General features: G+C 33.5%; 1 protein-coding gene across 1 annotated transcript in view; it reads left to right on the forward strand.

Moving 5' to 3' along the window:
* The first annotated feature begins 8,180 nt into the window (after nt 1-8,180).
* The window catches only part of LOC125071417 (NGFI-A-binding protein homolog), a 34,907-nt gene continuing 30,671 nt past the window's right edge, over nt 8,181-12,416 (forward strand). The window contains exon 1 of the mRNA XM_047681657.1: nt 8,181-8,307. Coding sequence (XP_047537613.1) covers nt 8,181-8,307 — 127 coding nt within the window. The remainder of the gene's footprint in view (nt 8,308-12,416) is intronic.

Here is a 12,416-nt window from a genome sequence, read left to right on the forward strand (position 1 = left end):
ACTGGATAAATGAGGAACGTCATTATACAGATAGTTTTTGCGTCTGGCAACACTCATTACACCATTTCCTCCCGCGCTTTCTTGAAGAAAATTAAAGAGTTGCCGCATTAATTCTATCCGTATGTCGCAATGTTTTTGCCTCGGTTAGCCGGCGTTATGGCGGGATCGTTCCGTTTTTGCCGCGGACTGAGTTGCGACGTCGCTCGCCGCTTCCCAGACTCCGGCCGTGCAAAAAGCAACTGTGCCGCGAACGCGGGAATCTACACAAAAACATAACACCGCACAATAACTGGAGACGTCGATGAAATACTAAGAGTTCCTTTTTTATTTTTTACGACTTTCCAGCGCGATTTGCATCGGCCGGGTCCGCCATATTTAGTTTTTCCACATTCGAATTTCGAAATGATAACGCGTTCCGAAAACTGTTCAGTAAGAAGATAATATTGAAAGTCTTTCTCGGAATGGCGATTTATTAGCGATGGAATTTTTTAACGGCTCTGACACTTCGACGTGGTCGAAACAAAAATGGCTCCTTCTTAATTATTATAGTAATTTTCTCACTAATTATACTGGTTTATAAGTCACTTATGGAATAAAAATAGTATAATTTCTTAATTATTGAATAATGTTATTAATCCTTTGCACGTGTTCAATTAACAAAAAAAAACATTGAATATCTTAAGATGATTCAGTTAATAGAATATTTAATTTGAACTTTTTACATTTCTTTGGCGATTATTTGAGATTCAAGCACTATCTTGTGTTAGTTGTACTTTTACACATTTAATTGTGTACAATTAACCTTTATAAAGCGATGTTAGCGGATATAGCCCGGTGGTTAGAACGCGTGCATCCTAACCGATAATTTCGGGTTCAAACCCAGGCAGGCACCACTTAATTTTCATGTGCTTAATTTGTGTTTATAATTCATCTCGTGCTCGGCGGTGGAGGAAACCTGCATGAGTCTAATTTCAACGAAATTCTGTCACACGTGTATTCCACCAACCCGCATTGGAGCAGCGTGGTGAAATATGTTCCAAACCTTCTCGTTAAAGGGAGAGGTGGCCTTAGCCCAGCAGTGGGAAATTTACAGTCTGCTAATGTAAGCGATATTAGAAAATGTTTGTCGAATTATCTCCAAACCTTCTTCTTCAGAGAAGCGAAACCTTGCTTACTTACTTTCTTAAATTTTAAATATCTTATAGTTTGTAAGCACCGATATCATTATATGAGTTTTGTATACTCATTGTGTGTCTTTAGGAGACAAATATATTATTGAGGTCGTAGCACAAATCTTGTAATCTATGTATGTTTGTCTTAACTACGAACAAGTTTAATTTAATTGTTATATTAAGTGTTATCGTTTGATTATTTATATGTATATCTAGGTAACCTGTCAAAGGTAATTACACGCGCATTAGTTAAGTCCTATGATGATACACACCAAGATAATTTTGAAATCTAGACGTATTTTAATCAAAAGTGTTATCATAATGTTTTAACTTCATGCAGGCCCGGATCTACCATATGGCTTTAGGGCTTCAGCCCAGGGCCCCGTGGATTTAAGGTGGCCCCAGCTAAGTCAAGTCAAAGTCAAAAATAGACGACAATTCGAAAGAATCCATAACTTTATTAAATTAAACAGATCCTATGGTTTGCAGACTTGCAGCCCTGTAAGTCCTGCAATTAAATATTGGACAACATCACATACGTTACTCTGATCCCAATGTAAGTAGCTAAAGCACTATTGTAGTGTTATGGAAAATCATAAGTAACGACGGTACCACAAACACCCAGACCCAAGACAACATAGAAAACTAATGAACTTTTTCTACATCGACTCGGCCGGGAATCGAACCCGGGACCTCGGAATAGCGTACCCATGAAAACCGGTGTACACACTACTCGACCACGGAGGTGTCATCGATCAAACCCATTGAAATAATGTAATTCAAGTCTACGTTCAGATATGTCTTAGGTGGGCCCCTAAGTAGTGTTAAAAAAGTAACCCTTAGGGGTTCGTACTGTTGTAATTATTCAACAATGAGATGCATTGATGCATATAATTGTCGCATATCACACTCTTACATGACACGATCGTATTCTGCGGTGAGTTCCGACGTCCTTATAGAATAGCTTAGCTACGTGAAGTAACGTCGCGTAAAACGTCAGATTCGTTGTGTGTGTTGCCCGTTTACAAATGCCAAGGTCTTATGTAAACAGTCTGAATTTTTTTCAGTTATTGTATAGTGCACAGTTGTGTACGAAAATACAAATGCACTCGTAATTCGATGGGATGGAAATCCGATACGACCTAGGAAAGTTCAGGCGTATCCATGTGCTGTAAGCATTGCCAATATAATCGAAGTGCTACAAGATATTTTTAGAAAAACCAAATCATTTTTTTTTTCATTCGCGCCCATTGTATCTGTATCGGCAGCCTAATGAACTAGGTTTATATTTAAGAAAGACTAATTCTGTTATAATCTGTGTAATGTCAAGCTTTGTTTGCCTAAGAATACCATGCGATTTCAAATAAAAGTTCTCTTTCCTTTCTATTTAAATTATGGTTCAAAAAAGTATTCTAAAAGTACATTATTTGGAAAATATTTCAACGTAATGAAACAGTTAAAATAAATCTTTGCCCTTTTAATAAATAAAAGATTAAAAGTTTTAGTAGCCCAATTCGATTTCCTCATTCAAAATACTATATTAAAAAAACAATAAGAATGCATTCTAAATTCAAATAAATTTATTAACTGCTAATTCGATTAATTCAGATGAATATTAAATATGAAAGTGAGTTAATTTCTTTATTAGGATTTCACGACTTAACATCGTCATGAAATTTCGTATAAGCTTCAGGGTTACAACTGAACCCCACGCATGCGTCCTAAGCCGATAGCGGAAACATTTCACATTAAAAATTTAAACGTCAAACCACTTTCCAATAAGAAATATTTTTATACGGAACACTAAATCCGGATTGGTGCGGGTGAAAGGGTTTAGGTTATGAAGACAAAGTGCCACACGCCCTGTACAGGTTATCTTCGATTAGTATTGAAAATACGATGTTTGCGCCTGCGCATAGGCGAGGCCGATCGTGAGAAAATACTGATTCGAGAGTGTGTTACTATTAGTTACGGGCTATGAACAAGGCGGATTTTAACTTTGGAATAAAATTATAATTTATTTATTTAAACACGTAGGTAATATGACAATAATTTGTACCTACCTGATTATATCTCATATTTTATTTACGATGTGAGCGGTAATTTTTCCAAAATGTATCGCAATATGGTAGTATTCTGCGATAAATAATCTTAGTAACTTCGGAATAAGAAATAATAATGATATAACCTTGGATAATATATCCAGAAAAAAATTATTTTAACCGGTTACTTACAAAGTGCTTCGCTTATTCTCTCGAATAAAACCTTAAATTACATATGAGAAAAATATTGAAAACTGTGATTCTATTTATCTGCACACACAATTTATTAGCATCCAGCGACCCGTCCCATCTTTGCACAGGTGCAGTTTTTTTAATAAAGGAAATGATATGTTACAAATATTATTTAAGCCATGTCGCACAAAGGCGTAGTATAGCTAACCATTAAAAAAATTGAATTGGGTTTCGTCATTAGTTCCGAAGATTACTACCAACAGATAATGGCGACTGTGGTCTATCAGGAGCACATTTCGATAGTTTCAGTACGGCCATGGACTATGTAACGGGTTTATAAAGCTATATTTTTTTAATACAGCTTATTGTGTTATTAATGTCAACCCGTTAATCCTGTTAGCGCGTCATTACGGATATATGGCCCTAATTACGTATTTTTTGCAATTGGAACCAGCAGAGATAGTAAGATAATTATTTCTGCCTGATAAGTAGGACGAATCATTTTTCCTGTCCTACTATGATGTAAAGATCTGAGAAAGAAGAAGTGTGTAAAGTATTATTTAGCCACGTTTAGACGAACAGATTACTAATATGTTAAAGAAAAACTACTTCTCCGAGTACGTAGGTAATATTAGCTTATTTTATTTTAATAATTATGTAGCTCTCAGACCAGCGCGTTTAGTGGCCGAAGTTTTTCTGTAAATAATATCAACGACAGTTAAGGTAGGTTTGGTTTTTCCTTGAGCCGGTGAAAGGTTGTCTGAGGCTAGCTGTTAGCTGGAAATATGTCGATATGATGATCAACTAACGGCCACTCGTACTGTGGGAACATAGCTTTTTGTGGAAACCGCGGGAAAAACTTTACGCTCGGAGTTAATGATGAAAAAAAAGTGTTGTCTATGCTACGTGACAAAAATATTGTTTTTTGTGTTATGGTTCGATTTTCTGTAGTTAATATGTTCATTGGGCAGAATACATTGATCCGAAGGGTAGTTAGTTTAATTTTAAATTCTAGAAAAAAAAGACAACGTAAGTTTTTTAACTATTCTAATTATATAGTCAGGCTTAAATGACTGATGAATGAAAGGACTTAAATAAAAAAAATGTAAAATGCCTAAATTCTTTAAATAAACATAATGTCTATTTTATACTAATAAGAGTTGAGATAGATCGATCTTATTCGAAGATCGTGGACTTATATAGTAGTTAGTATATAGGACTTATGTACTAGTAGCTTCATATATGGTCGAAGATTCCGAGGTCCAGGGGTCAAACGCCAAGTCTGGTCAGTAAAAATGTATTAGATTTGTCTATCGAAAAATTGTTGCAACAGCCGTTTGTAACATGAATGTGTTTGCGCACGGGACAAAGCTCAACGGTCGGAAAGCTCGTGAAACCGTTGGTTCTTTCTGTTTGATCGTGTATTATTTTTAATAATTAAATTTTGAGATGTTAAATTAGTTTGAAATATTTCAAAATATTTTATATAATATTTTAATTTCAAATTATTAAAAATAATTAAAACAATAATTTCCGGGCACGTGTTTTCCTAAAAGACGTGATTTTCCGCCGACAAATATTATAAGAAGTTTTAATTTTATGTTATTCAGTGGTAAGACTTTCAGCAAGACTGTCTGGATAGGTACCACCCACTCATCAGATATTCTACCGCCTAACATCAATACTATATAGCATTGTATTCCGGCTTGAAGGATGAGTGAGGCAGTGTAACTACAAGTACAAGGGACAAACGTCTTAGCTGCCAAGGTTGGTGGCGCATTGGTGATGTAAAGAATGATTAATATTTCTTATAGCGCCAATCTCTGGGCGGTGGTGACCATTAGGTATTGCTAGTGTATCCATTTGATCGTCTACCTAAACTAAAAAAATAACTACTTGTCGGTAAAAACATGAATTATTTTGTATTTTAATATGGTTAGTAGGCTTTCTAATCTCGTTGATCAAATGGGACGGAATCGTTTCAATGAAACGAGTGATGACTCATCCAGTTTTTCAGCCTGGCAGCCAAGGCAGGGTTGCCATTTTTTTCTTAAACTTGAACCGAACTACTCTCAAGATTAATCAATGATAAGACTATTCAATAAACATACAGACAATTGATAAACTTCAACTTTTACTAAAAACATACCAATATATTTACATATATATGTCACCCATACATGTCTATAAACATACATAAAATTGATGTCCGTTTTAGATTAAAAAAAAAATACGTCATCGTTTGACCGAATTAAATGCACGTAAAAGTATTTTTGGATGTAGAATTTATACAATACACTTTGAAAATCGCCGCTAGATGGCGCTATAACACATAAGCTGTACCATTCGAGTGATTGCCAGGACAATTAGTTTCAGTTATATCTTATATAAGTAATATCTGCACAATATCGACATAAAGGAAGGAATCTTCATTTTGCGAAATTATCATTTAAAAAGTTTCAGGACCTCTTACTATGATGGTGCAGTGGTCCGATAATTGCGGGTTCAAACCCGGACAACCATTGCAATTTCATGTGCTTCGTTTGTGTTTATAATCCATCTCGTGTTCAGTAAAGGTAAACATCGTGAGAAAACCTCCACGTGTCTAATTTCAACGAAATTCTGCTACCAGTGGAATAATCGCTCAAATGGAGAGGAAGTCTTAGCCCAGCAGTGACATTTACAAGGTGTTTCTTTAAGACAAACACTGTTATATAAAATTAGACAAATTTTTATTTGATAATATATTTATAAATTTCCGTGAGCGTGATTTCCGAAGCTAATGGTCGAAATTCTTGTAAGTAAACACAAGTTAACTAGTAGTCAGAATCTATTAGAAGGGAATTTGCTTTTGACAATTTTGCTTCCTCTAGTTTCATCTGCATACAACCCCACTTAATATTTTATCCCTATGTTTATAGATGTGTCTGTTTTAATCGTTTGGAAGGGTGAGTATTATTAGATTACGTCATAGTCTATAACGCTATGGCATTTTTGTTTAGCGCTCGCTTCACTTAAAACCAATCTACGATTAAAGAAAGAATATAAATAGTTTTATACACGGCAGAAATAGAAAAAAAAAGATATAAAAGCCTTGATTTCCAAATACGTTATATCCCTTGTAGTTACCCTGGATGATCAGTGGCTGTGGGTTTGTGGGACTCCAGTGAAGCGTCTCCAAAGAGTTTTTCAAATATATAGGAATAAAACTAGCGATTATTTATAAGGATGCACCAACTAAGCAATAAGACGTAGACGTTACTAATCTCAAGTATTTTTTTTAATATTAGCAATTATTAGCTATAAAACTCTTCTTTTAAGCTTGTGTTGGGAGTGGGGACGACAAGCCAAGGAGTCGGGATCGACCCTGCGACTTTTACATCGCTAGGCGGCCCGTAAACCATTGCGCCATTGACGCATAAAGACGTTAAAGCTTTATATATACAATATTATATATTCTGTCTGTCTCACTTTTAATCTTTCACGGTTGAACCACTTTTGATAGGATTTGGTGTGAAGCAGAAACCCCAAAAAAGAGAGAGCTGTGAGCCTAAACGCGGGTATTAAATAGAATTGAATCCTATGATACAATTTACTTGAACAAACACTACGTCGGTTTTGATTTTGTGTTTATAATTCATCTCGTGGAATATGAGAATTAGTCTTACGTGTAGCCAAGCCCCGCACTATCAAGTTTTTCATACTTAATTTTTTATCTTATAACGTAATTGGAATGTTACTTTTACTTTTGTCTTATTACTTTTACCAGTTTTACATTTAATTATAATAATTATTATTCTTTATATATTTTTTTAATACGTGTTTTAAATCTTCACACAAAGATCGAAGTAATAATAGGTCGTCAAATAAAAATTAATCACGAAATAAAAAATAAAACAAACTAAAACGCCGCCTTACATCGTTCGTGCCGAAATAAATTAAAAATGATAATCAGCTCGCAAAAGCTTAATTCTCCACTGCCTCAAAACCGACGGGTTCGTGGAAACTATAAAAAACCTATAAAATGGCGGCCGCCAACGGTACCGCGAGTTTACAAAAAAACGTGTATTAAGACTGAAATATAGGTTACAAGCATTTTGAGTCTACCTGCTTTCATTTTGTGAAAAAAAAAATACAGTAATTGCCGAAGCAATTTTCAATTACAATGACACTGAAGTAACTTTTTTTTTTTATAATAAAAATAATCAACTATATGATCAAGACCTTACAGGATATGAACATCGAATGTTTTAATTATAAAATACTAATCTTTATATCGTTTAAAAAAACTGCTTCTTATTTCCATTCATTACAGTATTTGAGTTAGAAAATATCGTAACTGTAATTTAAAAAGTTGAAAACTCGACCCGTCGTCCCGTACCCTTTCGATCCCTTCACATAAAGACTCAAAGGCATACATTAGCAAAAATTCGGTCCTTTATATTCTTTTTTATGTAAGTGAGGGCAAGGAAATTGTGGGGCCACATGGAGGGGCTGTGGGGTGCTGGGCGGGGCGATGCAGCTGCACCGGCATGACAGCTAGGGCTCCACCGCGGCCTGATGCGTTCAGTCGCGACGCGCACTTCATTACGTACACGTCACTGCGACTATCCGAATTTCGAACACGAGAGCGCGGGAATTCCAATCGGAACGCGCTTGACAGTTCTCAATATTTTTAATTTCATATTTTTTTCTTTTCTAGCCAGTGTTTTCTATTTTACTTATGATAATGATATATTATTGAGTAATAGTGAAGTTTGTAATTGGCGGGTTAATGTGTGCGAGTGAGAAGGGAGATATGGAGAGTCCAGGCGAGGATACGGGACGGGGTGCTCCCCCGCACACCCCTGCGCAACCGAACGGGTCCAATAAGATCATCGGTCGTAACGTGAATGGGACCAGTAAGTCACAATATAGTAAAAACAAGTTATTATTTAAAGTTAATTAAGACCAAAAAATAGAGTCATTTTAAGTAACTGGTAATGAGCAAGAACTTGTCCTATGGATCTTACCTTTTTAAATTTATAATAAATATATCTTATTTTTTGTTCCTTAATATGGAAATTATCTTTAAGTTAAACTAATAAAACAAAATATTGTCTTTAAAAATTATTATACAAATTCTAAAATAATTATTAGAAGAAAACAAATATATATATAGTAATTCATTTAACAAAATACAAGTTTACTTTTGGTAAGGTAACTACATAATATGTATTAGTATAATGACCTTATAATGATTCCCTTATCTCTTCATGTACTCGACTCAAAGTAGCTTAATACTTGGATCACATAAATATTACACTTTGAATGTATTTAACTGTTTCTTTTAATAATTAACCACGTGACACTTAAAAATAATGGTTTACCCTTTCACAAAAAAAGTCCGATTAATGAACATTGCAACATTAATTATTATACTTTTTAATTTAATATGCATCTGTCATGTGTCATAAAATTCTTAGCGTAACTTTGTCCGAATACGATAAAAAAATAAAAAGTACACGCTACAGATAAAAAAAACGTCCAAGAAGACACGATATAAGTTTTACTATTGATCAAGTTGGTATGGTCACATTGAATAAATAAGAAATTATCGAAGTATTTCTCACCTTTGTAAATTAAACATTGTGGTATGTTTAATTTGTTCTATACGATGAATGTTAATTAATTACGAGATAATCGGAAATCGAATTCTAAAACTCAAGATATGATCTAAATGTGAATTTAAATTTAGTCGTATATTTATTTTATAGTTTCGTTTAAATTTGAACTTAACAAAAAATATATATAAATACGTAGATTATAAATTTAAGATATTTTTTTTAAATCTACATAAGATATATATGGACAGCTATCTACATAAAAATTGAATAACTCCACGAGTAAGCTAGCAATATCAATGTTTAATATTCGAATGTTTCGCATTGGGTCGAGCTGACACTCTTTTTTTTTATTAATAGAAGACAAAGGTCACGACGTGTAAGTCATTTTAGAAGTTTAATGTATAATGTGTACCCCATTTCTTAAAGAGACTGCTACGGTATGTAAGATATGTACGCTGTGCCTGTAATTACAACTAATGTAAAAGCAATATTTTTTATTGTTATCGTTGAATAACGGTCGAGTAGGTGTTTCCACAGATGGGTCTGAACAATACCCTACCACCCACAATAACACAATATTACATAATATTATAGAAACAATATATTACCAAAGATAAGTAAAGGTCAGAATAAATTTTTTCTTCGTCTCATTTTATAATAGATTAAAACATAATTTAAAAATTCTATCTTTTATATATATGGCGAATACCAAATTCGGATCAAAAAATGAACTCGATCGTACTAGTTATATTTTTAGACATTGAATAAATAAAGAAATTTACTTTGGTATTTAGCACCTTTGCAAATTAATTGTGTGCCATGGAATGATCAATTAATGAATTCCATCAAGGAGTGTAATTTATTTTTTATCCAATTGTCAATACTAATGTTAATAAAGGTCTCATATGAGAATTGAAGTGCTCGCATTTGAAACGTTAAGTGACGAAAAAATTACCGATCGAATTTATATATTTTTTTTTATCAAATGTCATAAGCATAATGTCAAATTAAGAAAAAAAAAACTTAAAGTATAATTTTATCGTTACGGTTTTTTTGATTATTTTTAGAAATATAATCTAAATCTTCTAAATTTGTTATCTGTATTATTTGATAATGACGTAATATTTTACAATCAACTACCATCACATATTGACTTGCAGGTAAATAAGGAATATAATTTTATTGGTGAAATTCTTGGTTAATATTACTAAGCAATAAGGTTAACAATTTATATTTACTTGTTTAAATATAAATTAAATAGAAGCATTACATTTTTTTACTATAGAAACATTCTACCGAAACTACCTATATATAAATTTAATTATTAATTTAAATATAAATTAAATTATTATTATTTTTTACTATAGAAACATTATACTGAAACTTTATACATACTTAGTTAATTCAGTTAAATAAACATCTTATTTAATAAGTATTTGGCAGAATTGTTGTGGACTCAAGCCGCTATACATAGGCAGTAAAAAAAAGGGAAATGACAGTATTTGCGTTCTGTTTCATTGACTTATGTACTTTTGTTAATAATATCTTGGTCGAGACTTGCGATGCGATTATTGTTTTATTTATTAATATTTTATATAAGTTATTGATATTAACATATATCCAGCCTCTAAAATGTTCATAGATTTTTAAATATTTTGTCTAGTTCTCTTGTTAGTTGGGTTATATTATTATCAAATATAAGCATGTCTTGTGACGTATACCGTTGGTACTCAATTAAAAAATCATTACAATTGGCTATCCCCAGTGGTATTAGGCGAATTAATAATCTGCTTCGGTTAAAGTCAATTAAACATATCGAATTCGAAACAATACTAGATTGTATAGAAATAATAGTAAAATTTTAAGTATATAAGAATAAATAAATGCTACATAAGTAAAAAGCATATACTTTGAGTTATGACGTTATTACAAAAACATTAAGTGAATATTACTACATATAACTCGCTGAACCTGTAGCTTTACTCGCGTGAAATTGATAAATCCACCTATAACAGACAAACCATCCTCCCAATTTACCTCATTGAGGAGTAAATTAGATAAACTAGTCTATCTCCATACATAATTTCATCTAAATCGGTTCAGCGACTTATGCGTGCAGAGGGAACAGAGTTACTTACCCATTTATAATATTAGTATAGATTTATAAATTAGATTACGGATAAGTCCATCGTCGTTTCTTTTTAGAACTTATGTCCTTCTTATTTTCGAACCGTATCGAGAATCGTAAGTAAGCGTAAGGCGTCTACAGACGGCACTGTAAAGGCGACGGTCGCCTCAGGCTGTGTAATGAACTAAACTGAAATATTTTGTACTAGCGACCCGCTCCGACTTTGCACGGGTGCAATTTATTAATAAAGAAAATGATATGATGTAAATATAATTTAAGCCCTATAGCACTTGGGCATAACGTACATTATTACCTGTGGAAATAGAATAGAATTGGATCATTAGATCTGATTATTTTCTTTATGCAAGCAAATAAATTTTACCTCTTTGTAATTCGTGTAACTTTTACGGTTTTTATAGCGCGCGCCAAACGCTTATAGATAACAGACATTTTTCCACTTATCGTTATATTGTGCTCAATTTAATACAATAATCTACATCTTTATGAATATAAAATATATAAAATAGCCCGGTGTTATACTGATGTATAAGTTATATTATTATAAAGTTTCATTAAAATCTATTCAGTAGTTTTTACGTCAAAGATTAACAAACATCCTCATATTACTTGACGACCTCCGTGGTCGAGTAGTTTGTACACCGGTTTTCATGGGTACGCCACTCCGAGGTCCCGGGTTCGATTCCCGGCCGAGTCGATGTAGAAAAAGTTCAGTAGTTTTCTATGTTGTCTCGGGTCTGGGTGTTTGTGATACCGTCGTTACTTCTGATTTTCCAAAACACAAGTGCTTTAGCTACTTACATTGGGATCAGGGTAATGTATGTGATGTTGTCCAATATATTTATTATTATCATTAATATATTTTCGCATTTGTAAAATTAGTAGCGCGAATGGACCGTTCGACACTGACTCCGAGTTTTCGCGTGTATGTAAGCGGCCTTATAAACGCAAAGGCAATTACGAAAACCGCCTACCGCAACTTTTGCGTCGTCGTGTGTAAACATCCTAATGCTTATATATTGAATGAACATTTCGACGCTAAGTGTCAATTAGGTCAAATGAGGCCAATTAGGTTAACCACTTCATGCATCATTCGCTTTTTTATATTATTTTTTAGGGTTTTGTGAAGTTTCACTATAAGGAAATTTGTCATACTTTTCCGACCGACCTGCTGACGTAATCTGTTCGGAGATCCTCTTGCTGGTTTCCCGGCAACATATGCCGAGACTCAGTTTAACTATAATACGGTTGCGACTAA

Source organism: Vanessa atalanta, chromosome 19 (genome assembly GCF_905147765.1).
Source record: "Vanessa atalanta chromosome 19, ilVanAtal1.2, whole genome shotgun sequence".
Taxonomy (NCBI): domain Eukaryota; kingdom Metazoa; phylum Arthropoda; class Insecta; order Lepidoptera; family Nymphalidae; genus Vanessa; species Vanessa atalanta.